The 26,734-nt window shown below is 43.6% G+C and overlaps 2 protein-coding genes across 19 annotated transcripts in view; both read right to left on the bottom strand.

Annotated features, from left to right (window-relative positions):
* Window positions 1–1,828: 1,828 nt before the first annotated feature.
* OAS1 (2'-5'-oligoadenylate synthetase 1) lies at window positions 1,829–15,644 on the bottom strand. Of its 3 annotated transcripts, none has more exons than XM_003832446.6 (6): window positions 15,225–15,642; window positions 13,611–13,902; window positions 11,202–11,386; window positions 5,704–5,933; window positions 4,742–4,895; window positions 1,829–2,963 (listed from the first exon to the last, which is right to left on the bottom strand). In XM_003832446.6, exons 1-6 carry the CDS (start codon window positions 15,402–15,404, stop codon window positions 2,757–2,759), a joined length of 1,248 nt encoding a protein of 415 aa, XP_003832494.2. In that variant the 5' UTR covers window positions 15,405–15,642; the 3' UTR covers window positions 1,829–2,756. The 3 variants fall into 3 exon arrangements, with proteins under 3 accessions (XP_003832494.2, XP_003832493.2, XP_054952172.1); XM_003832445.6 differs by having other exon boundaries at window positions 1,829–3,061; window positions 15,225–15,615; XM_055096197.2 differs by lacking the exon at window positions 1,829–2,963 and adding an exon at window positions 3,722–3,853 and having other exon boundaries at window positions 15,225–15,644.
* Window positions 15,645–23,545: 7,901 nt separating this feature from the next.
* The window catches only part of RPH3A (rabphilin 3A), a 320,980-nt gene continuing 317,791 nt past the window's right edge, over window positions 23,546–26,734 (bottom strand). For all 16 annotated transcript variants that reach the window (XM_055096191.2, XM_055096193.2, XM_055096192.2 and 13 more), the window contains 2 exons: window positions 26,556–26,652; window positions 23,546–25,779 (listed from right to left, as the gene is read on the bottom strand). In XM_055096191.2, coding sequence (XP_054952166.1) covers window positions 25,649–25,779; window positions 26,556–26,652 — 228 coding nt within the window. In that variant the 3' untranslated portion in view covers window positions 23,546–25,648. The remainder of the gene's footprint in view (window positions 25,780–26,555; window positions 26,653–26,734) is intronic.

The following is a 26,734-nucleotide window of genomic DNA, read 5'->3' as shown; positions in this document are numbered from 1 at the left end:
GACCTGGTTAACACAATGTGGCCTCTTAGTGACTTAGTGGATGAGTATCTTGAAAGGGCACTACTCAATTTATACCATTAGAAGAAATCAAGGCCGGACGACCAGGGGGTTAAGGGGAGCCATTCCAATAAAAAGTCATCATCCCTTCCTGATTTTTGGAACTGACCAACCCAGTTTTCAGACTAGACCCCATTAACAAAGAGGAGGCAGAGTCCCCTTGGGAAAGGACGCTGTGACACCATAGCATATATAGTAATGGTTTCCCCCAAAGGACCTATGGCCATTTATTCAGAGGATGATACACTGGAAAAGGGGAGTCACTCAACATTTCTAAGACTGTTGGGCAGAGGATCAACACTGATAACGAAAAGCGTCATCAGATTCTGTCCCCATCACAGTAGGGGCATATAGGAGCCAAGAGTGAAAAATGGAGCTCTGGCCAAGTCAGGCTTGTCATTTGCCCACTGTGTCTATGGACCGACCTGGTGATCATTTCCCTGTCCCCTGAATGTATATTCAAAAAGGACATGCTTGGTAAAAGACACTACCCCACATTGGCCTGAGGGTTAAGTGAGGGCTATCACAGTGAGGAAGGTCATGGGGATACCTTTGAAACTGCCACCTCCCTGGCCAGGATAGTAAATTAAAACCACTATTACATCTCAGAGCCAGGGAAGTACAGAAATTAGCACCCTTTTATTAAGTCCTAAAGGGCTCTGCAGCTGGTATAGGCTGTGGTGCAAGTCGCCCCTCTACTTGGCCCACACCAGCCTGGCAGACCCCATGGTGTTCAAAGTGTTAGTCATGGGAAAAGGTGTCATTCAGAGATTATGGCAATATCTATTTAGAGAATTATAACACAGACCCCTCCAGGACTCTGGAGTAAGCCCATGTCATTTGCAGCAAAAATGTCTATGTCCTTTGAAAAACAATCCTGGTATACTCCTGGGTCCTGTTGTAGATGGAAGGCTGATCACGTGGCCATGTGGCTCTTCGATCAAGCAACTAATTACTGATTCCATTAATCTACTGTTGGTTGTGGCATTGCTATAAAATGAAACACTCTCAAAAGGCAACACAAGTGCATTTTCCACACGGTAAAATACAATGAAGCCATTACATTGGGATGTCCACACTTGCCTATCAGCATGGAGTGTGTGATGATTGATTTTATGTGACAAGTTGACTGGGCTAAGGGTGCCAAGATAGCTGGTGAAACATCATTTCTAGGTGTATCTGTGAGGGTTTTTCTGAAAGAGATTCACATTTGAATCAGTAGACTGGCATCATCTAATCCAGTCTACAAATAGGACAAAAAGACCGAGGAAGGGTGAATCTGTGCTCAGGTTGAGCTGGGGCATTCATCTTTCCCTGCCCCTGGACATTGATGCTTCTGGTTCTCATGGCACCAGAGTAGGAAAACATAAGCTTTCAATGAATGAGGACACATTAAGACCATACTGCAGTGATTAAGAACATGAGCTTTAGAGAGAGAAGGATTAGGGTTCAAGTTCAGACTCTGCCCCTGACCAGCTGGGTGACCCTGGGCAAGCACTGTAACCTCTTAGAACCTCAAGTTATTCCACTTAATATTATGAGAATAACAACAAAACCCATCTCACAGGGATGGGGGGGGGCACTAAATGGAAGAATATAATCTGGACGGACCAAAGGCTGCTTACCAGCCACCAAAGTGACCAGCAACTCAGGTGATCAGAGCATGCTAGGTTCTTTTGTGAGTATTTATGAGAGTTTTATATTTTAGAGTCTTATGAATGATATGTTGATTCTTGGTCCCAAGGACAGTGTGACAATGTGGCAATGTAAGTCAGTATAGTCGAATCTTTAATCCAGTGATTTACCTTGGAGGACAGAGCTGTCCAATAGAAATACATAATATAACACAAGCCACATGTATGATTTCACATTTTCTAGTAGCCACAATTAAAAAGGGAAAAGAAAGAGATGAAGTTCATTTGATTTAACTCAAATATATTTAAAAATTGTCATTTCAGCACACAATTAAAAAAATTATCAGTTGGCAAGAACTTGGCATTCTTTTCATTTGTACTAAGTCTTTGAAACCAAGTATATACCTTGCACTCACAGCACATGTAGATTTAGACTAGCTACATTTTAAGCATTTGATACATGTGGCTAGTGGCTGCTGTGTCACACAGGGAGGTTCTATAATTTTTCTCAGAGATATGGAGAAAGGATAAATCAAGGATGCTTATTTCAGAATTATTAGTAATAGGAAAACCATCTAACATTAAGATGTTTTGCACAAATGTCAACTCCATGAGGACAGGGATTTTTTTATTTAAAAAATTCTGGAAGTCTTGGCTCTGCAGGGTCATGAGGACAGGGATTTCTGTCTGCTTTTGTGCACTGCTATATTCCCAGTGCCCAGAGCTATGCTTGGCACATAGTAAGTGCTCAATAAATGTTTCTTGTTGAATCAATGTATATACACACACAATACCCCTAGATATGCATCTGTACTTCTTGGCTCCGTGCCTTGAAGTTAATAAACACCCAATAAATGGTATTTGCTTTATTTTTACTGTTATTGATAACACATTAGACATAACCCTCCCATCAGGTGCACAGAAGAAAGTCAAGGCTGGAATTTCATTCTCTTATCTAAATCTCTCTGTTCTCTCTCAGGGAATATTTTCAGAGAATAGGTGGAATGAAGTGAGGCTGTGGAGAATGTTGTCTATGATAGGATAGAGGGCATACAAGGCCAGGAGTCAGGAGACCTGGGTTCTGTCCTGGATTATACACCAGCTCACTGAGGAGCTTTGTCCTCTCTGGATCAAGAGTCCCACCTGAAAATGAAGGAACTGGTCCAGATAACACTGGAGCCCTTTCCCCCAAGATGCACTGGCATTCAGAGGATGGTGCAGGTCCAGTCCTCTTCTGCCTGTGGGGCGGATGCTGCCTGGAGTGTGCTGGGTCTATGAGAGAAATGAGGGTACTCATGTGTTCCAATGTAACCATATTTCTGATACCTCCTGGGATCGTCGGTCTCATCGTCTGCACTGTCGCTTTCAGCCTGAAAGGGTGAGACACATGATCACATCAGGGAGTCTTCCTGCATTGCAGCTGGATTCAGTGAGCATTTACGGTAGACACTGTGACATGCCATCTGGATCCCCCTTTGAGGAAGGACTAACAAACCCCAGCTGCTGGGACAGTGGTCAGCAGACAGACTTCAGCCGTCAGCCCTTTTAGGGGTTGCCTCAGCTGCAGAGAGCCTTTTGCTCAAGGCCATGCCCTTTCCCAAGGTGTCCAAGCACAGTGAGTGGTCCACGTAGGGGTATAGAGGCCTGGCCACCTCTGTCACCATGGGGCAGCTCTAAAGGCCATTCCAGCTCCAGGGCTGTCCTTGAAGTTGGCTGAAACTGGCATTTGCTCTGCATCCCTGTTCACTTCTCCCTATTCTCTTTCATGCTTCCTTCCTATCCTTTCTTCCCCCCTTTCCCTGAGTGCTGGTTCCAGTGGTTCTCCCCTAGAACATCCTGCATACTAAATTCCATCCTGGAGTCTGCTTCCTAGCCATCTGCAACATCATCAATCCCCTGGAATCAGACAGATTCCTGCTTGGAGGTGGAAAGATCCAAGACTGGGTCCTTTGCCCCTGTTTAGCTGTGTGACAACCCAAGTCACTCAGCTGCTCAGAGTCTCCCATTGGTCAGATGAGAGGTGGGGATGTGACAAGGCAGGCTGTTTAGCACAGTGACATGAGAACTGGCTTTAGAGTCCACTGAGCTTGAATTCCATTTCCACCACTTGTTAGCTGATGTCCTTGAGCAAGTGACCTCACCTCTCTGAGCCTTTGTCTCATCTGTAAGATGGGAATGATAGAAAACATGCCTCATGGGACTTCTCAAATAACTAAAAATAGAATGTCCATTCAACCCAGCAATCCCACTCCTCGGTATCTACCCAAAGGAAAAGAAATCATTCTATCAAAAGACACCAGCACTCGTATGTTTATCGCAGTACTATTCACAATAGCAAAGTCATGGAATCAACTTAAGTGCCCATCAATGTGAACTGGATAAAGAAAGTGTGGTATATCTACACCATGGAGTATTATGCAGCCATAAGAAAGAATGAAATCATAGTTGCAGCTGGAGGCCATTATCCGAAGTGAATTAACCCAGAAACAGAAAATCAAATACTTAACATCTGCTAAAGATGGGAACAGTAGACACTAGGGACTCCAAAAGGGAGGAGAAAGGCAAAGGTTGAAAAAATTCTTTTTGGGTACTCTGTTCACTATTTGGGCGACAGGATCAATAGAGGCCCAAACCCCACCATTACACAATATAGCTGTGTAACAAATGGCACATGTGCCCTCTGAATCTAAAATAATAAAAAATTTTTTTAAATGCCTCATGGGATTGTTGTGAATATTTAATGAGAGAGTGCATATTAAAGGGCTTAGGACGGAACCTGAGCCCGAAGCAGATAGTCAATAAATGGTGTTAGAGATTATTTATTATTACTCTTAGGGGAATGAATTCTGGACAAGGGATGTGAAAATTCCAGAAACCCTCGATTGTGACCAAAATGACTGTAAAATATGGAGAACAGCCTGTCACTATATGAATATAAATGGCCTTTGGCAAGAGGTAAGTTCTTTGGAAAGAATGGTCTCCAGCTATATGTCTCAAGCTTCGTGGAGAGGGGCAGGGATGAATGGCAGGGAGGAAGCAGGAGGTCTCACCAGCAGAATCCAGGAGCTCACTGGGGACCCATCCCAATTCTTAAAGCATGGGTAATTCAGCCAGGCCTCAGCCTCTTGTGCCAGCTGCCTCCAACCCTTTGGGTCTCCACCACCCAAGTTTCCTGTAGGGTCTGCCGGGTCCAGGATCACAGGCCTGCAGAACAGCATTTAGAGAGGGACAGGTGAGAAGCTGGGGCTCTGTCTAGGGAGTCCAGATGCTCCTGGGAGAGCAAAATAGCAGCATGGGATGAACTGGGACTCAGAACATGAGGAAGGGCTCCCTGGGGTATGTCCCCAGTGCCCTATTCCCCCGCAGGCAGTGAGCATGAGGAGAAGGAGCCTTGCACTTGCACCTGACAGATGTGGGTTTGAATCCCACCTCTGCCCTTTATCAGTGATGTGCCCTTGGGTAGGTCACTTGAACTCTCTAAGCCTCAGGATTCTTATCTGTAAAATGGGAATAGTTCCACATACCTATCTCAAAGGCTATGCTGTGAGGATAGAAAAAGCCCAGTTATGTGAAATGCTCAGCACAGCGACTAGAACATAACATACATATCAGTAATATTGATAATAATTTTTACTATTATATTAGCATGTGTTAGTCTTACAACAAGCTTTCAATACCTGGGAGCAATTACTATCATTGTTGTTGCTGCTGTTCTTATTTCAGTTCAAATTGCAGCTATTTTACTCATTTTCTGTTAAGGGTTGGACAAGCTCCTTACCTCTCAGAACCTCAGTTTACTCACCTGTAAAATAATTGGCATAGTGCCTGCCTCACAGGGTTGGAGGTAGGTGTTTAAAACAGATGGCAGTAGTAAAATGCCCAGTACAATGATGGGCAACAGGAGATTCTCACTAAGTGGGGAGCCCTCCCACCTCCTCCATTTCCAAGGCACTGTACCTGTATCCAGGTGTTCATTTACATAGGGGAGCTAAGCCATGTGGGGATAGCATACCTGGGTTTCTCGAGCTGCCTGCTCAGGTACTTTTCAATAATGGGGTTTTTAAAGTCATAATACTTTGTCCAGTAGATGCAGAGTTGCTGGTAGTTTATGACTAATTCCAAGACCGTCCGAAATCCCTGGGCTGTGTTGAAATGTGTTTTCATGCTCCCTCGCTCCCAAGCATAGACCGTCAGGAGCTCCAGGGCATACTGAGGTGGCAGCTTCCCAAGCTTCTTCTTACACTGAGAAGAGGAAAAACAATCAGAAAAAAATTGGTTTGCTCAACTTTTGTGTAAACTACATTTCTCATGGGCCAGATCCAGCCTGCCACCTGTTTTTATAAAGTTTCCTTGGAACGAATCCAGGCTCATTCATTTATGTACAGTTTATGACTGCATTCATGCTACAAAGGCAGGGTTGAGTAGTTGCAACAGAGGCTGTGCAGTCCACAAAGTCTAAAATATTTACTATCTAGCCTTTTATTTTTTTAAAAAAAGTGTACTGGCCCCTTGTTAAGAGCGCTGGATTCTTATTGATGTGGGTTTGAATCCTGGCTTCACCATTGTCCAATTCCAAATAGTTGACTTAGACTCTCAGAGCCTCATTATTTTCATCTGCTAAGTGAGTGGTCGTAATAGCACCTATCTTATAAAGATACTATGAAAATTAACTGAGAAGAAGGACTTGTAATGTTCCTAAGAAATGCACAGAAGCAAATTAAATTCTTTCTGGAGGAATATACATAATCCAAAACCTCAAATTATTTCACACATAATTTTCAAATACAATGACCAGCACATATGTAACCAGGCACACAAGGAAACAAAAGACTAAGAGTTATGACCAACAGAAAGAAGAGAAATAGTAATAAACCTACAAACTTTAAATGCTGAAAGACTGAACACAGACTTTAAAATAACTAGGAACTCTACAAGGAAAACTACAAAACATTGCTGAAAGAAATCATAGATGACACAAACAAATGGAAACACATCCCATGCTCGTGAATGGGTAGAATCAATATTGTGAAAATGACCATACTGCCAAAAACAATCTACAAATTCAATGCAATTCCCATCAAAATACCACCATCATTCTTCACAGAACTAGAAGAAACAATCCTAAAATTTGTATGGCACCAAAAAACAGCTCACATAGCCAAAGCAAGACTAAGTAAAAAGAACAAATCTGGAGGCATTACATTACCAGACTTCAAACTATACTGTAAGGCCATAGTCACCAAAACAACATGGTACTGGTATAAAAATAGGCACGTAGACAAATGGAACAGAATAGATAACCCAGAAATAAAGCCAAACACAGCCAACTGATCTTTGACAAACCAAACAAAAACAGAAAATGGGGAAAGGACACCCTATTCAACAAATGGTCCTAGGATAATTGGCAAGTTGCATGTAGAAGAATGAAACTGAATCCTTCTCTCTCCCCTTATACAAAATTCAACTCAAAATCAATCAAATACTTAAATCTAAGACCTGAAACCATAAAGATTCTAGAAGATAACATTGGAAAAACCCTCCTACACATTGGCTTAGGCAAAGACTTCATGACCAAGAACCCAAAAGCAAATGCAACAAAAACAAAGATAAATAGATGGGACTTAATTAAACTAAAAAGCTTCTGCAAAGCAAAATAAATAATTAGCAGAGTTAACAGACAACCCACAGAATGGGAGAAAATCTTCACAATCTATACATCCAACTAATATCCAGAATCTACAAAGAACTCAAATGAATCAGCAAGAAAAAAAACAATCTCATCAAAAAGTGGGCTAAGGACATGAACAGAGAATTCTCAAATGAAGATATACAAATACCAACAAGCGGGGTGGGGGGAAGGGGGGAGGGATAGCATTAGGAGATATACCTAATGCTAAATGACGGGTTAATGGGTGCAGCACACCAGCATGGCACATGTATACATATGTAACTAACCTGCACATTGTGCACATGTACCCTAAAACTTAAAGTATAATAATTAAAAAAAAAATACCAACAAGCATATGGAAAAATGCTCAACATCCCTAATTATCAGGGAAATGCAAATCAAAACCACAATGTGATACCACCTCACTCCTGCAAGAATGGTCATAATAAAAAATCAAACAATAATAGATGTTGGTGTGGATGTGGTGAAAAGGGAACACTTTTACACCATTGGTGGGAATGTAAACTCATACAACCACCATGGAAAACAGTGTGGAGATTCCTCATAGAACTAAAAGTAGATCTACCATTTGATCCAGCAATCCCACTACTAGGTATCTACCCAGAGGAAAAGAAGTCATTATACAAAAAAGATACTTGCACACACATGTTTATAACAGCACAATTTGCAATTGAAAAAATATGGAACCAGCCCAAATGCCCATCAATCAATGAGTGGATAAAGAAAAATGTTATACACACACAAACACACCATGGAATACTACTCAACCATGAAAAGGAAAAAAATAATGGCATTCACAGCAACCTGGATGGAATTGGATACTATTATTTTAATTAAATAACTCAGGAATGGAAAACCAAACATTGTATGTTCTCACTCATATGTGGGAGCTAAGCTATGAGGAAGCAAAGGCATAAGAATGATACACGGGACTTTGGGGACTGGGGGGAAAGGGTGGGGTGTGGCAAGGGTTAAAAGATTACACATTGGGTACAATGTACACTGTTTGGGTGATGGGTGCACCAAAATCACCACTAAAGAACTTATTCATGTAACCAAACACCACCTGTTCCCCCAAAAACCTATTGAAATAGAAAAATTAAAAATAAAAAAAAATAGTCCTCTCTCTGTGATCAGTGGTTTGAATGAGGACAGGAAAGGAGAGGTATCAGAGCCATATATGTATACACATGAATCTGTGTGTGCTCATGTCACAGAAAAGAAGTGTAAATAAAACATAAGATTAACAAATAATAAAAATTAAAAATAAAATAACTAGGAATATCATATTCACAGGATAAAATAAGAACTTTAAATAGTTAGCAGGGAATTAAAAGCCATAAGAAGTACCATGGCAGATACAAAAATATGAAATAGAAATTTTAGGATAAAAATGGCAACTGTAATTAATTACAGCAAATTAGATATAGCTAAAGAGAAAATCAGTTAATTGGAAGGTAGATTAGAAGGAACTATTCAGAATAAAGCATGGAAAAATAGACAAAAGGATGAAAAACACAGAAGAGAGTATAGAGATATGAAAGATAGAGTAGGGTCTAATATACATTTAATTGGAATTCCAGAAGGTGAGGAGAGAATGAGGGAGAATCAATATTTTAGAAGAATGGCTGAGAAGTTTCAAAACTGATTAAAGATATCTACCCACAGATTCAGGAATCTTAACGGAATCCCAATCAGGACAAACAATAGGAACCCATCATTAAGACACAGCAGATTGAAGCTAAACAAAATCAAAGACAAAGAGAAAACTTTTACATGCAGCCAGAAGAATAAGATAGGTTACTTATAAAAGAGCTGCAGTTAGACTGGCAACTGACTTTTTAATGATGACACTGGAAGATGGAATGATATATTCAATATAATGAAATGACCACCCAGCAAAAGCACCCTTCAACAATGAAGGCAAAAGCATGACATTTTCAGACAAACAATAACTGAGAGAGTTTACTACCAATAGACCATCATCAAAAGAAATCCCAAAGGATGCATGATCATTTAGGAAAATTACCCCAGATGGAATGTTAGAGGTGTAAGAAAGAATGAATAGTGAAGAAAATGGTAAATCTGTGAGCAGATTAACTAAACATTTGGCTATAAAACAATAATACTTCGAGGCACTTGAAAATATAAACAGACTTGAAATATACAAGAAATGTAGCATATAAGTTGGAGGTGGTGACGATGGTGGTTAGTGGAGTTAAATTATTGTTAATCTTGTCTTGTTTTAAAGAAGAACAGCATCAAGAAAGAAAGAAAAAGACAATTCTTGGCTGTGCAGGACTCTCTTGATCATTGTACAATAACTAGCATTCTTGTCTTCTTTCCACTAAGTATAAGTAGCACCCATGTTCTCCCATCACCATGGTTACGAAAAACACCCTCATTAATTTTCAATATGTCCCTGGGGGCAGTGCTGCTTTTGTCAGGAACTGCTTTTGTAAATTCTACAATGCTCAGGCTCCATGATTACAATTCATGGAACAGCAAACACTTAGAAGTCTGGCAACTAAATGATTGTCTTTTTTTACCTAGAGGTGTTACTTTTAAATTGGAAAGTTTATTCCTGATTATTTTCATTCATTCGTTCATTCAAGAAATATACATTGAATGCCTATTATTATCAGGCAAACTCTTAAGTCAATAGACCCAAATTCGAGTTTTTGTTTTTTTGTTTGTTTGTTTGAGACAAGATCTTGCTCTGTCACACAGGCTGGAGTGCAGTAGTGCAATCCTGACTTACTGCAACCTCCTCCTCCCAGGCTCAAGTGATCCTCCCACCTCAGCCTACCCAGTAGCTGGGGCTACAGGTGCTCACCATCACACCTGGCTAAATTTTTAGTTTATTTTGTAGAGACGAGGTTTTGCCATGTTGCTCAGGCTAGTCTTGAACTCCTGGGCTCAAGCAATCTACCTGCCTTGGCTTCCCAAAGTGCTGGGATTACTGGTGTGAGCTACCGCACCCAGCCAAATTCAAATTTTACTTCTGCTACTTATTGGCCGAATGAGCCATGTGACCCAGGAGTTTCTCTTTTTGACCCAAGTTTCTCTTGGTGTAAAATGGGTTTAATAATAATGCCTAACCTTATCTAACTTACAGAATCACTGTTAAAATGGACTAAGATGCAGGGCATTTAAAAGTGAACAGAAAATTGTATCACATCCACAAAACATAGATAAGCTAAGCACATAATACATGTTAGGTTTTATTATGTGTACTCCTATGGTGGCTAAAATATGCTACATTTATCAGGACCAACTATACACCATGTTACTCTAGCTGTGGCATGCTACTCGTTGCAGATAAGAAAGCAGAAAGAACAGAAAGGTTAAGTTGCTTACTTAAGGCCAGCCAGCCAGTAAGTGGGAGGAAAGGGCATCTGAACATATATTTGTTTGAAACTCTTGTTTTAACTTATCCACCTTCTGAAGAGTGTGGTTGACTCTCTCTGTGTGTGTGTGTGCATGCGTGTGTGTGCGTGCGTGTGTGTGTGTAGCATTGATTCATTTATTCAACAGTTATTTATACCTATTATGCACCAGGCTGTGTTTTAAGTTCTGGGGATACAGCAGTGAACAGAACACCAAAATCCCTTCCTTTCTCTCTTCCTTCCCTTTCATTCTCCCTTCTGTTGCAGGCTCCTCTCTCCACCTCTTTTTCCTTTCTCTCCTTTTTCCATCCCTCTATTTCCCTGCACCACTCCCCCTCCTCTTCCCTTCACTCCCTTCTTTCTCTGCTCCCCCCACCCCTCCTCTGCTCCCAGTCGAGACAGGACCCACCAGGCCTGGTGGGAGGGCCATACATTTTGGTACCAGTGCTTGACTAGGCGGATGAGGCTCTTGAGCTTGGTGGGGCGCTCCTTCAGGAAGTCTCTCTGTAGTTCTGTGAAGCAGGTGGAGAACTCGCCCTCTTTCTGCAGGTAGGTGCACTCCTCAATGAGCTTGACATAGATTTGGGGGTCAGGTTTATAGCTGCCAATCAACTGACCTGTTTGGGCAAAATCTACAACTTAGGTGTCAGCTCTTCTCTGAATTTCCTTCAGTCACTCTGAGGGGACAATCTCCCTGGCCATGGGGTTTGATTGAAAAGTGCAGCAGACCCAGGGCTGGGAAGTCTTGACGTCCATTCCTGATCCTCCCTCCTGCCCTCTCCACTGCCATCACCCCATCCAAGCCACCACCGTCACTCGCCGGAACTATGGCAGCAACCTCTTTACAGGTTCCCCCACAGCCTGTTCTCAACCTGGCACCTAGAGAATGCTGCTGATCATGCTGCTTCCTGCATCCCATAACATCTGGAATTTTAAAACCCAAAGATCTTATGGTGGCCAATGATGTCTGGTGTGATCTGGTCTCTGGAACCTCTCCCACCTCACCTCCTGTCTTGCTTCCTTTGCCCACTTTCTACTTCTCTGACTTTTTCTCTCTTCCTCAAATGTGCCATGGTCATTGCTGCTTCAGGGCCTCTGCACTTGCCATTCCTCTTCCCAGAACCTCCAGATCTCCCCAAGGCTCACTCCTTCTCACCACTCAGGCTCAGGGACCCTCCCTCATGACCCTGTCTAAAAAAGCTCCCTAACCCCCATGGCTATCTATTGTTTCACCCTACTTAGTTTTCTTTTCTTTTTTTTTTAATCACTCCTTATATTCTTTTCTTTTTTCTTTTTTTCGAGATGGAGTCTCACTCTGTTGCCCAGGCTGGAGTGCAATGGCATGATCTTGGCTCATTGCAACCTCCATCTCCTGGGTTCAAGCAATTCTCCTGCCTCAGCCTCCCGAGTACCTGTGATTACAGGCACACACCACCACGCCCAGCTAATTTTTGTATTTTTAGTAGATGTGAGATTTCACCATGTTGGCCAGGCTGGTCTTGAATTCCTGACTTCAAGTGATCCCCCCACTTTGGCCTCCCAAAGTGCTGAGATTACAGGCGTGAGCCACTGTGACCAGCCTTCTCCCTCTTGTCTTTTACAACCATTGTACTTCAGCCCCCAGCACAGGAGATGGCACAAAGGAGAGAATCCAAAACTTTCTCATACCCTGGTGTCTTTGGAGAGTCAGCATTTTTTTTTCATGGCTGCCCTAGGACTAAAGGAAACTGTGGCAGTTCCTTTAATTAAGTCCTAATTACTTGATAATTAATCACTAATTACTGCTTAATGACCAACTATTAATTAGTAGCCACTAATCAGTAAGTTCAGTTTAATAGTAGCTGCTTGTGCGGCGTGTGACAGATGTCATCGCATTTCCCTCAAAAAATTAAAATCTAAACTATTCCGTGTCCCTCTGTGAGTTCACTGTGGTGTTCTGAGGTGCCTTCATATACAGCTGGGAAATTCATAGTTTTGACTGATTGGCTGATTGATTGAGACAGGGTCTTGCTCTTGCTCTGTGCCTAGGATGGAGTGCAGTGGTACATTCGTGGCTCACTGACACCTCGAATCCTTGGCTGGCCTCATGTGATCGTTCAGTCTCAGCGTCCTGAATAACTGCGACCACAGGCATGTACCACCACACTTGGCTAATGTTTTAAAATTTTTAGTAGAGATGAGGTTTCACTTTGCTGCCCAGGCTGGTCTTGAACTCCTGGGCTCAAGCGACCCTCCTGCCTCAGCCTCCAAAAGTGTTGGAATTACAAGCATGAGCCACCACACTTGGCTGGAAGTTCCTATTTTTGAACACCTATTACTCATCAGAGCTGAATGTAGATGATCATTTATCACTTAAAATAATGATATGATACAGGTAGTGTGGTTTTACCAATTCTCCTGATGTGGCAAGGGAGCCTCTGAGAGGTTACACTTCCTGTCCAAATGTTCCTGCAGATTATAAATATCTATCTCCCAACGTGCTGCATACGTTTGATGAGATCTCATGTTGGGACAAAGATGAGAGTAACATGAACTTTAAGCCACATCTTTGCTGCCTGATTTTAGAAAGATAAAATTCACACATTTTGCCTTAAACAGAACCAGTAAGCCTTGCAGATGTTCTGTAAGAAATGTCTTTGTCCCCACATTATGCCAATTTGCTGTTTAATGTCTCTCCTGTGATAGATCATGACCGTATTCATTCTTGCCCTGGGACAGATCCTAAGATCTCCTCCCACCCTGCTTTAGAGAGATGCCCTGTTGGGGCAAAAAGCTCTCAAACTGTGGGAGATTTCTGCTCAGAAATGGGAAGAGGGAGAAAAAGAAGCTGGGAGCTCTCACCCAGGGCATCAAAGGCAGGGAGCACATCGAACTCCACCCCCTCCCCAAGCTGGAGCGAACTCAGTACAAAGCTGAGCGCACGGGGGTTGTCCCAGCGTGGAGCCTGGACCTCAAACTTCACGGAAAATGCTCTCTCCTCTCTTTGACAGACTTCCAGCTGTCTCCTAATTTCCTGGATGAACTCTCCCCGGCGATTTAACTGATCCTGAAAAGTGGTGAGAGGACTGAGGAAGACAACCAGGTCAGCGTCAGATCGGCCTCTGAGGGTGGTGCCCTTGCCTGAGGAGCCACCCTGAAAAAGACGACAAAAATAATAATTGATGCTTAGTGAGGCAAACCTCCCTAAATAAAATGACAGGAGCAATCACTAACATTATGGAGCACTAGCCACTGTTCTGAAGGCATTGCATGTCTTAAACTCCTATAATGCTCACAATGATGCTATGATTTGGATGCCATTATCATTAGTTCCCATTTTACAGATGGGAAAATGGATGCTCAGTGAGATAATATATCAGCCCCATCACCCAGCTAGTAGGTGGCAAATACAATTCAAACCTGGGGGCCTTCTTCCAGGATCTGTGTTCTTTTCCCATTGTCCTTTACGATGCCCAGGACTAGCTTATGCTGGGTGGTTCACACTTACTATTTTACTTAATCTGCACGGTCCTATGAGGTATTGAGGGAAAGTAGAGGAAAAATCAGTTAGGTAAATGGTCAAGGCTGGGCCCTGGAGGAGCGGCCTGCCTGAAACTGGCGCAGGGAGTGGGGCTTACCTAAAACAAATCCACAGTTATACATACAAGAGAAGCAGCGCTTTATGCTTGCCTAGAGATATACCCACAGCTGCATAAGGTAAGGGAAGTTGCACAGCTTTACTGATAAAAAGTTTCTCAAACAGTTACAGGGAGGAGAGTGGTTTCTTATAAAAGTTTTTTGCATTCAGCTGCAATCTGGCAATCCACTCAGACTTCCCTCTCCACAGTGGAGACAGCTTTCTTCTTTTGCTTACTGAACTTTTGCTCTAAGCTCACGTTTGTGTCCATGTTCCTTAATTTTCTTGGATGCAGGACAAAGAACCTTGGGTACTAATTCAGTGAGAAGCTGCTACATTAAGGTGCACTGGCAAGACTGCAACAGTATTGGGGATTATGGCTGAGGAAATTGGAACACAGAGTAGTTAAGTGACTTGCTCAAGGTCTCACAGCCAGCACGTGCTATTTGCTTTCAAAACATATGATTCTTCGCTGCAGAAATGGTGAGCCCCTAGCCTGGCCACTAATTAGCAAACTGTTTACCAGAGCTGGGATTCAGTTCCCTATTTCTGAAATGGGCATCGCCCAGGACAGTGGTTCATAAACTTCAGCGGGAAGTAGGGGGGAGGGTCACTTGTTAATAATAGGGATGTAGGATTTCACCCCAGAATCTATTTTAACGTGCTGTGTGGATAAATAAGAAACCACCAGCCCAGAAGATCTCAGCTCTCTGTACTCACATTTGCACCCTGGGTTCTAGGTTTTTGCTTCTCTCTCTCTCTCTCTTTCTCTCTCATTCTCAATCTCAACTCTTGCACATTCAGCCACCCCTCCCCTGGCCAGGCAGGCCTGGACTCACCTTTACCACCTTGGACACACACACAGGGTAGGAGCTACCTCGGAAGCACCTTTCCTTCAGGAACCCACAGATGATGTCAATGGCATGGTTGATTTGCGTGCGGAAACACGTGTCTGGCAAGAGATAGTCTTCAATGAACTTGTCTAGAGATTTGGCTGGGGTATTTCTGAGATCCATCATTGACAGGAGAGAGAGTGGCAACAGAACTGCCTCCCAGACCTGTTTGCTTTTATCTCTTCTGCTGACTGAGCTTGGACTGCTGTTGGTTTCGTTTCCTCAGAAGGGAGGAGCTGTCTTTGCACTTTCCTTTTGCAAATCAGACACTCCCCTGATCCCAGTGCTGAATTTCATCTGCTCACTCTTCTGCTTCCTGAAACGTACCCTTTGTCCTTTAACCAGCAACAAGCAGCCCAGCCTTTCTCTGAACTCTGCTCTGAAAATGCATTTTAACCTCCAGCCAACATAAATCTTATTTAACAGATTTTGTGTTTCTTTCTTTATCTTTTTTTTGTTGTTGATGAAATCCTTTCACAGTTGTCTGTGGTATTTTCCAGCAATACATGCCCACTGCAAAAAGAAAAAAAGTCAGAAAAACCAGGAAGTGGAAAGATCATCTATGATTCTAACACTACAAAATTGCCTCTATAAACGTTTTGATATAGAGCTTTCCAGATTTTTTCAAATGTTAACACACACACAAACACAGGTCTCTTTTCTTTTTGTTAAGAATGGTATTATACTATGCTTTTTTCCCTTTCAATTAGTAGATTTTTATTTTATTTTATTATTTTTTGGAGACAGGATCTTGCTTTGTTATCCAGGCTGGAGTGCAGGGGCATGATCATGACTCGCGCAACCTCAACTTCCTGGGTTCAAGCGATCCTCCTGCCCCAGCCTCCTGAATACCTGGGACTACTGGCATGCGTTACTGCACCCAGCTCATTTTTTATTTTTTGTAGAGACAAGGTCTTGCTATGTTGCCCAGGTTGGATTTTATTTCTCACAGCAGTTTTAGGCTTACAGAAATATTGAGCTGAATGTGCAGAGAGTTCCATAAGCTCTCTCTCCTGCCAATAAGTTCCTCTATTATTAACAGTACTGTGATACATTTGTTACAATTGATGAATGGATATTAATACATCATAATTAACAAAAGTCCATTTACATTAAGGTTTACATTAAGGTTCACTCTTGTGTCCTACAGTTCTATGGATTTTGCCAAACATAACATGTCATGTATCCACCATTACAGCACCATGCAGAATAGTTTTGAGATAGGAGGTGGGGCTTGACTCAGGGCCAGATTGAAGACTGGCTGGCATGAGCACCAGCACCATGAACAGTTTACTCATTCCCTGGCAATGACCCAGTTACCACCCTTCTTCTAGAAATTTCTGAATAACCTGCCCTTAATTTGCACGTATTTAAAAGTGGGTATGAATGTGACTATAGAACTGCCCCGAGCTGCTGCTCTCCAGGCACTGCCTATGGGGTGGCCCTGCTCTGCAGGGACAGTCACAGAACTGTAACCCTGCTGCCTCAACAAACCTTTTTCTTCCTCCTCTAGCTCACCCTTGAATTCCTTCCTGGACGAAGCCAAGAGCCTTCCCGGACGGTGTCCCAGTTTTGGGGCTCCCCTGCCCTGCAACAGTTTCACTACCTTAAAACCCCCTATGCCTCACCTGTTCATCCCTCTCTGAATTAGATCTTTCTTCTCCTAATATATGCATTCAATGCTATAACTTTCCCTCTAAACACTACTTTCACTACATCCCACACTTTTTGATAGGCTGTTTTTTCATTTTAATTTAATTCAAAATATATTTATTTATTTTGTTGAGACAGGGTCTCACTCTGTTGCCCAGGCTGGGGTGCAGTGGCACAATCTTAGCTCACTGCAGCCTTGACCTCCTGGGCTCAGGTGATCCTCCCACCTCAGCCTCCCAAGTAGCTGGGACTACAGGTACATGCCACCATGCCTGGCTAATTTTTGTATTTTTTGTAGAGATGGGGTTTCTGCATGTGGCCCAGTCTGGTCTCGAACTCCTGGGCTCAAGCGATCCATCTGCCTCAGCCTCCCAAAGTGCTAGGATTACAGGCGTAAGCCACTGAGCCTGGCCCAAAATATTTTAAAATTTCTCTTGAGACTTCTTCCTTGCCCCATGTGTTATTTAGAGATGTGTTCTTTAATCTCCATATATTTTGGAATTTTCCAGCTATCTTTCTTTTGTGGGTTTCTTTTTTAATTCCATTGTAGTAAAGGGCATGCTTTGCATAACATATCTCTGTTGAAATTTGTTAAAGTGTGTTTTCTAGCCCAGAGCATAATATGTCTTGGTGAATGTTCTGTGTGAGTTTGAGAAGAATGTGTTTCCTGTTTTTGTTGGATGAAATATTTTGTAAATGCCAACTATCTTTCTTACAACCCCTTAACCTCTTAACCAGATTATTCATGAGTTGACACTCTCCACTCCTACTGTATAAGATGTTGACTTTGGCCTAAGACTAAATGTCACCATGAGGGTGGGGTGCTGTCTTTGCAATACTCACTTCATTTACTAGTTGAAGATTCTTGCTGCACTGTATGCAAAAAATTAGGCCAAGTATGATAAAGCAAACCAGTCATACCATGGTAGCAGGAAGAGCCGCAGACAAAACCCCTCAGACACCGAGTTAAAGAAGGAAGGGGTTTATTCGGCCGGGAGCATGGGCAAGACTCCTGTCTCAAGAGCTGAGCTCCCCGAGTGAGCAATTCTTGTCCCTTTTAAGGGCTCACAACTCTAAGGGGGTCCGTGTGAGAGGGTCGTGATGGATTGAGCAAGCAGTGGGTACATGACTGGGGGTTGCATACACCAGTAATTAGAACAGAACAGAATAGGACAGGGATCTTCACAGTGCCTTTTTTATGCAAATAACCTATTAGGTCAGGAGTCGATCTTTAACTACCAGGCCCAGGGTGTGGCACCAGGCTATCTGCTTGTGGATTTCATTTCTGCCTTTTAGTTTTTACTTCTTCTTTCTTTGGAGGCAGAAATTAGGCATAAGACAATATGAGGGGTGGTCTCCTCCCTTACCATGATTCATCTTTAGTAAAAATGGGAAACTGGAGAAAGATTATGCTTCAAAAACTATAGTACACCTGTTGTTGCATTCTAGTCTTGCCTAATGTTTTTCAATTTTTATTATTTTCTATAGTTTGGACTGAATTCTAATTTTTCTTGGCTACAAGTCTCCAAAATAATATTTTAAATTTTTTCCTTCTTTTTCCCCCATTTTCCCTAATTTGGAATCACTGAAAACTAAGTTGTGCTTTTATAAAGCCCTGCAAACTGGAGCTAGACAACTTAAACCTCAGAAAAAAATAATTACATATTTACAGACGTAAGCCACTTTCATACCTGTCTGCTGATGTGTGAACTTCGGAGTACTCTGGCCTGTATCTTGATTTTCCAGGATTGTTCTTTTGTTTGTTGTGTTCTCCCTTCCTCCCCCTATTTTCTCTTCATAGGACATGAGACTTTACAACCTTCTAAAAATGAGCTTTCCTAGTAACTCCAGACTTACCCTTATAGTAATAAACCATCCTAGCCAAGAGAAATCAGATGAAACCTGAGACTAGAGACTCATTTTCTTCTAAAATGCTTTGTCTAAAATATTTTTAAAAAGAAAAGGGAGGAAATGTGAAAGGAAAATATCTTGGGGCCCCAAAATCACTCAGCTAAAGGGAAAAGTCAAGCTGGGGAATTGCTCAGGGCAAACCTGCCTCCCGTTCTATTCAAAATCACCCCTCTGCTCACTGAGATAAATGCATTTCTGATTGCCCCCTTCAGAGAGGCTAATCAGAAATTCAAAATAATGCAACCATTTGGGTCTTATATACCTACGACTTGGAAGCCCCCTCCCCACTTCGAGTTGTCCCGCCTTTCCAGACCAAACCAATGTCCATCTTACATATGTTGATTGATGTCTCATGTCCCCTAAAATGTATAAAACCAAACTGTCTCTGACTGCCTTGGGCACATGTCCTCAGGACCTCCTGAGGCTGTGTCACAGGTTGGCATCCTCAACCTTGGCAAAATAAACTTTCTAAATTAACTGAAAAAAAAAAAAAAGATTCTGGCCAGCAGCAGTGATTCAGGCTTGTAATCCCAGCACTTTCGGAGGTGGAGGCAGGAGGCTCACTTGAGCTCTGGAGTTTGAGACCAGCCTGGACAACATAGCTAGATGCTGTCTCTAAATAAATAAAGAAGACTTTGTTTGCTCCCATAGTGAGACCCTGTCTCTAAATAAATAAATAAAATTTTGTTTGCTCCCAAATGTCCTCATGGCAATTGCAGTTGTTAAATATTTTTGATTAAATATATATATATATCTATAAACAGATGAGTGCAAAAGAGAGCTGTCCTTAGGAAACCAACATCCAATTCTTTGGAAAGATGCAATAAAGGCAAGCATTGCGTAGAATTAGCTAAGAGTGAGATGATGCCATAGAAGATTGAGAAAATAAGTTGAAACAAATCCACTTTTGCCCAGGATTATGCCTTCATGCCTTTGCAGGTGGCTTTAAATTATTGTTTCCTTTAAAGAAACAGAAACAGGAAATTACACACCACTCATTCTTGCGCTTTGAGAGAAAGATAGTGTGGGACTCCAGTCAGGGGGCCTGTCCTCAGCAAAAAGGTCTCGGTCTTCAACGAATGATTAGGAAACAACGGCACATTTATGGGGTGTAACAATTAACATAGAGAATCATGATGCTCTGATGTCTACCTGTGTAGTCAGAGAACAAAAAGGGGAAGTGACTTATTCAAGATCACACAGCAGATATGGACAAGAGCCAAGCAAGATACCTCTTTTTTTTTTTTTTTTTTTTTTGAGACAGAGTCTCACTCTGTTGCCCATGCTGGAGTGCAGTGCCATAGTCTTGGCTCACTGCAACCTCCACCTCCTGGGATCAAGCAATTCTCCTCCCTCAGCCTCCCGAGTAGCTGGGATTACAGGTGTCTGCCACCACACCCAGCTAATTTTTTGTATTTTTAGTAGAGACGGGGTTTCACCATGTTGGCCAGGCTGGTCTCAAACTCTTGTGATCCACCTGCCTTGGCCTCCCAAAGTGCTGGGATTACAGGTGTGAGCCACCGCACCCGGCCAAAAGATACCTCTTATGTGCATACTTTTGCTTTCATGGTACTCTTTTTAAAAATTATTATTTTTATTTATTTATTTTTTGAGACGGAGTTTCACTCTTGTTGCCTAAGCTGGAGTGCAATGACATGATCTCAGCTTACCACAACCTCCACCTCCCAGGTTCAAGTGATTCTCCTGCCTCAGCCTCCCAAATAGCAAGGATTACAGGTGCCCGCCACCACGCCTGGCTAAGTTTTTGTATTTTTAGTAGAGACAGGATTTCACCATACTGGCCAGGCTGGTCTTGAACTCCTGACCTCAGGTGATCCACCTGCCTGGCCTCCCAAAGTGCTGGGATTGCAGGCATGAGCCACCATGCCTGGTCAAAAATTATTTTTAATTATTATGAATACATAAGAGTTGTACATATTTATGGGGTGCATGCAATATTTTGGACACAGGTGTATGATGTGTCATGATCACATCAGGGTAATTGGGGTGTCCATCACCTTGAATGGCTTGCTTAACCTCATCAAGCCAATGTCCCTGGCAGATCTGATTGAGCTGAGCAAGGGTCAGCCTGGCAGGTTTCAGAGCATTGAGTGTTTAATCCACTTGGCGGTAAGCCCAGCCGCGATTGGGCCTGCACTGCTTTCACCAGGAACCACCAGCCCTGTGACCTGCCCCTTTTCCTGGCCTCCCTTTTGTCATCCCTGATGGGAAACCAGACCTCAGCAACTTGATCTTGCCTCTGACTCCTACTCAGAACAAACATCTCTAGATGTTGGCTGAATTTCTGTGAGCACCAGCAGGAGAGTCTGCTCCCATCTGTGCAGAGACCTTGGAGATCTGATTTCTGCCTCACCTGAACTTCACCCACTTTCAGCTCCAACGTCCTGTTTTCAACCAATGCCAGTTCAGGAGCATTTTCCCTGATGCAAGCTGCGTGAGGGAGCCCAAGTTTAGGGGCTGGCAAGCGGAGGTGGCACTTGTCAAGTCTCTACTACGTGCCAGGTACTCTCGATGGACTGTACCGTTAACACCTCTCGGCAACTCTTTGAAATATTTATTACTCCAGCTGAGGAAACTGATACTCAGTGAGGCTAAATGACTTGGCCAAGTTCCCATAGCTAGAAAGTGTCAGTCAGAATTTGAATGCTGGACTTAATTGAAATTTTGGCTCGTGTTCTTTTCAGGGCAGATGCTTTCCAACACACCATATAGCCACTTACAGAGTGTTTTATTTCAATGGGGTCAGCCAGGGGTCGGGGGTGGGGCAGCACAATTAGCTAGATCAGGTGTACTAACATTTATGAAAACTTTCCTCCTATATATTCATCTCAATCTGTTAGGCATGTCCGCATATAAATGAAGATTAACCAGTTTAAGGATGGAAATTAGGCTTCTTTTTAACCGCCACCCATGACTGACTAGTAGTGGCTCCCTGGAACCCTGGGTTGAGAGGGACTCAGAGGCTGCTTGTAGGTTCTGTAGGAAAGATGCCGTATTGATTAGTGATGTCTGCCAGGAGCACAGGGAGAATGGCAAGTGTCTCCAGCTGTTCCTGTGAGGCTTCTAAGGACCTAATTAGCACCTCTCTCCACCTAGTGGCAGCTAGCTAAATTGCCACCTGGAAAAACTGATGAACTTTTTGGGTAGTGGTTTTCAAAGTCATCATGAAGGTGGAAATCACAAGGCATCAACCAGGAAATATTTTCTTTTTTTTTTTTTTTTTATTTTGAGGCGGCGTCTTACTCTGTCGCCCAGGTTGGAGTGCAGTGGTATGATCTCAGCTCACTGCAACCTCCACCTCCCAGGTTCAAGCTATTCTCCTGTTTCAGCCTCCCGAGTAGCTGGGACTACAGGTGCGCACCACCACACCCGGCTAATTTTTGTATTTTTAGTAGAGACGGGGTTTCACCCTGTTGGCCAGACTGGTCTCGAACTCTTGACCTCAGGTGATTCACCCACCTCGGCCTCCCAAAGTGCTGGGATTATAGGCATGAGCTGCTGTGCCCGGCCAGAAAATATTTTCAACTATACACCTTATCCTCAGGGTTTAGCAGAATCTGTGGGGAAAGAAATCTCCCAAGTGAGACTAACATGCCAGCTTTTGCTTTTGAGGGCACAAAAAGGAAATGGTCTCAAAGAAAAGAGAATTATCTGTGGGACAGAATTGATGGCTCCTTCTTGAAGTAACCATTACTGACAAATTGCTTAAGCACTTTGGGGATGGATTATAGTGTGATTAAGAATTCTAGAGGCCGGGTGTAGTGGCTCACACCTGTAATCCCAAAACTTTGAGTAGCCAAGGCAAGTGGATCACCTGAGGTCAGGAGTTTGAGACCAGCCTGACCAACATGGCGAAACCCCGCCTCTACTAAAAATATAAAAATTAGCCGGGTGTGGCAGCAAGCACCTGTAATCCCAGCTACTCGGGAGGCTGAGGCAGGAGAATCACTTGAACCCAGGAGGTGGAGGTTGCAGTGAGCAGAGATTGTGCCACTGTACTCCAGCCTGAGGGACAGAGGGAGACTCCATAATAAAAAAAAAAAAAAAGATTTTTTTTCTGGAGAGTCAGTTGCTGACTCAGTTCACCTTCAGGACTATCGAGAATCTCCAATGAGAGAATCATTGTAGGTTGGAAGGTGCTACAATGCAAGGGAGGCATTTGATGGTCCATGCTCATCGATCAGTGTGTGAAGAACACTGGATTCTGGGAGTCCAACGATCGAACTCCTTTCCTGGTATTGCCTTTGTTTAACACTGGACATGGCATTTTCTTCTCTGGACCTTGGTTTCTTCATCTGTCTAAAAAGTGAGTTGATTGAACTAGGTTGTGGCTCAATTTTATGTTCTCTTTTAGCTTTGGCAATTTCTGATTCTGCAACCACCTGGGACTTTTCCCAGGTCTTGTAGCAGCAGGAGGAGGATAAGGATGTTGCCCTCCTGTTTGGTAGGCACCAGCAAAAAGTATTCTTCTAGAAGGGTTTGGAGTCAGCCAAGTTACCTTAGGCCCACCTGCCCAAGATAAAATCCACCAGAAAGCAAACTCCTCGTGGGCAGAGAACACATCTGTCGCCAGTGCCTGGAACATAGTAGATGCTCATTAAGTACTGACTATCAGAATAGCATATGTCCTGGTGGGGAGGAGGACTTTGCAGAAACCAGAAAGGAAAACTGCAGACCACTCATTTTCCTGGATGTTCCTACTTTATTTTTGGCTACATCATCACAAAGAAAGATGCTGGGTGGTTGTGCATGCACCGGAGGATGTGTGTGTATTCTAGGCAGGGAGGTGGTTACATTTGTCAGGGACAGCGGGCACCCAGACTAGGGGCACTGTGAGCTTGCTGCATGCTGATTCCAGCGCCTACACCAGCATCAGGCTTGGGCGACACAGCCAGCATGCTGTCTCCTAAGGGGAAACTGTGGTGAGGGAGGTGGGCTGAGAGTAGGTGCCACCAGGGACTAATGGGGAAAGATAAGGTCAAAAGGAAAGATGGCAGCCAGGAAGCTGTTGGCCACCTTGGGGAAGGTGAAGAGCTCGATGTTTAGAAAATGGTTATTCAAGGCAAGAAATGAGTCCTCCCATGAATTGTGCAGGGAGCTGAGGGTGGAGGGCGTTGAAAAGTTAAGAGATGTGATTTGGGGAAAGTGAGAGTTTCAGTGTCTGTCTGATGCTTCTGTAGAGAATGTCAGGGGTTTGGGATGACTGGGAGTGATTTTCATGAGGGAAGACTTCATCGAAATTGGGAAAATCGAACCTTTCTCACAGGGCATTGAAGATTGCCTGACTTCAACCTCAAATTTGTAATGTTTGCCCACATTGCCTTTTCCTCCTTTATAAAATAATTTTTTTTATAGGAAGAAAGTGAAAGATTGATGATGAGCCCAAAGCCCTTGGCATCAGGCCTGTCTCTCTCTACTGTTCCATAGCCATGATATTATTTGATTCTCCCAGGAAGCTTAGTAACGAGAGTGCAGGAGACAGAGAGACAGACAAAGAGAGACAGAGAGACTGGAGGGGGTTCTGAGTGAGAGATGGGATGCAAAAGAGTCAATGAAACAGAGTCAAGGGCACTGGGGAGGAGGGTAGCTTGTTCATTTACCTAAGAGCAGAGAAAGGAGAAAGGCTGGAGGCTTTGGATGAGGCTTCCTCAGACCCGTGGCCCTGGTTTTCTAAATGCCTCTGTGCCCACCCGGGGAGCCCACGGATGAGAGAGTCCTCTATGGGGCATCTACACAGCTTGAGGGATGCTGCCATGCACTCAGGGCAGGGCCAGCCATTGGCCCAAGCCCTGGGAATGTCTGGTTCTGCCAACGGGAGGAGTGGGTCAGTTAAGAAGTGTGGGCCCAAGTGGAATCTCAGGTTTGGGCCAGTTTCTCAGTTTCCTGGTCAGGCTGGTGAGAGCAAGGGCGTGAGGCTAGGTTAACATACACTTTTTTTGCTGTTGTTTTTGCGGCGTTACTGCTTTAGAGAGAGAGAAAGGCAAAGGGAAGAAAGGCAGGGAGAGAAAGGAGAGGGGAGAGGCTGAGAAAGAGAGAATCTACTATCATGGAAGGGAAAGAAGAGGGAGGAGGAGAAAAGGTGACAGAGGAAGGGTTTTTTGTTGTTGTCGTTTGTTTTTGTTTTGCTAGGAAGCACACAGGTGACATTCGGAAAGAGGAGAGCGTCCAAGCCCCTGGTGAATTCTGTGCATTTGCATCCTGGTGCACTTGGAGCAGGGAGGGTGTGTTACCGAACACAGCAGTCTGTTTTCCTGGCAATCAGGGTGTACATCTCAGGGGGCAGTGGGAGCCCGGAGGCTCTATTTCTGCCCCAATGCTTCTCTCACAGCATTGTCCGGGTCTGCTGACAACTGGGGATATACAGAGACACAACACAGGGAATGAAAGGGGGTGTGTGTGTGTGTGTGTGTATGTGTGTGTGTACGTGTGTGTTCAAGGCTAGGAGGGTCTAAAAACAGTCCTAAATGATGAAGAACCTTTGTAATTTACCCAAACTGAGAGGTTATTAAATGATCAACCTCTTTGTAAACGTCTCCCCAACCCCATCCCCATTGCTCCATCCCAGGGATGAGAGAGGGGCTGTATTCAGAGCCCACATCCCAGCATCAGGGAGGAGGGAGTCTTTGGCAGCAATGCCCAACGTGACGGGGGCTCAAAGGCAGGCTCAGGGAGATCAGCAGGGTATGGGGGGAGGTAGGCATAGAGAAGAGAGATCAGGGTGCGGTGGGCAGCTAGAGCAGGCTGGGGGGGACCCGGGACATGGAGTTGGGGACCTGGGCACTAGCCTAATCACTTGACACGTGGTTCTCATTCTGTAGCTGGTGCCAGCGCTCTATCTTCTTGTCTTTATTTTTCAGACACTCGTACCAGTGTTTTAAGCGCTCTCCCTTGGCAGAGATCCCCAGCTGGCAGCCTCCTGGAGGATAAATGGGAAGATAGGAGCAGGTGGTCAGAATAGAGGTCGTTCTAGACCCAAATGTGTAGTTGGGGAAAAAACTGCATCAAGCAGTGACCCCCAGCAACCTGGGATCCATACTCTATAGAGAGTTGTTATAACGTTGCTGCTGTTGTTGTTATTATTACTACGGTCCTTCTCTGCCTCAGGAACCTGCAATGGCTCCCTACTGTTCCACTGAGTCATAATTTCACTGTCTATTTTTAAAGGCTTTCTACAAATCACCATTCTACTCACTGAAACTTATCTCCCACTACTTCTGGGAACTCATTGTCTATTTCCAAAGAGGTTCATCATCCTGCTCAATCCTGTCTTTACCCCTTAGCTCAGGCTCTGTCCCTTGCCTGGAGTCCCCACCCCCCTGCTTCATCTTTAATTGATTTTCTTCCTCATGATTCAAACAGGAACTAAAAAATTAAAAATTTTATCCTGGACATGCAAATAAATTAAGAATTCTTTTGCACCCTACTTTCTGCAGAGAACGCACATCTCTCCTGTGATTTAATTGCCCCACTGGAGGTGATTTGTTCAACAAATAATCAAGTTTTGTAAGGCTTTTCATGTAAAGACATCCCCAAATTGGACCAAGGTCAAGATCATGGGTCTCAATTTAGCATTTGAACAATGAGGTTGCCAAAAGAATAGCAATGACCTCAACTCTCTGTAGCCCTGGATAAGGCTCTCCTGTTCTGGGGAGGACAGAGGAGGGCGTTTTCTCTGGAGTTAGGAACACTCACCGATGTAATCATTGGACTTGCCGATGTCATAGTCCCAGACTGAAATGTCCAGTGACTTCTTTGCCAGGTCACTGTGTTTGATGTCATAGAAAAACTCCTGGATACAACAGAGGAAGACATGTGGGTAAGAGCCCTCTGAACCCACAGCATTGGGAGGTAAGAGGCCGAGTCCTAGGGGT

The sequence above is a fragment of the Pan paniscus genome, chromosome 10 (genome assembly GCF_029289425.2).
Source record: "Pan paniscus chromosome 10, NHGRI_mPanPan1-v2.0_pri, whole genome shotgun sequence".
Lineage (NCBI taxonomy): Eukaryota > Metazoa > Chordata > Mammalia > Primates > Hominidae > Pan > Pan paniscus.
The sequence above is the reverse complement of the archived record's forward strand: the minus strand, read 5'-3'. Positions and strand labels throughout refer to the sequence as shown.

What these genes read in the sequence shown, in the direction of transcription:
- OAS1 (XM_003832446.6), bottom strand. Translation starts at nt 15,404, where the DNA reads ATGATGGATCTCAGAAATACCCCAGCCAAATCTCTAGACAAGTTCATT. An exon ending in CCCTGCCTTTGATGCCCTGG is followed by an intron (nt 11,387 to 13,610) that starts GTGAGAGCTCCC and finishes TTGCCCAAACAG; the next exon opens with GTCAGTTGATTGGCAGCTAT. An exon ending in TGAGCTCCTGGATTCTGCTG is followed by an intron (nt 2,964 to 4,741) that starts GTGAGACCTCCT and finishes TTTCTCTCATAG; the next exon opens with ACCCAGCACACTCCAGGCAG.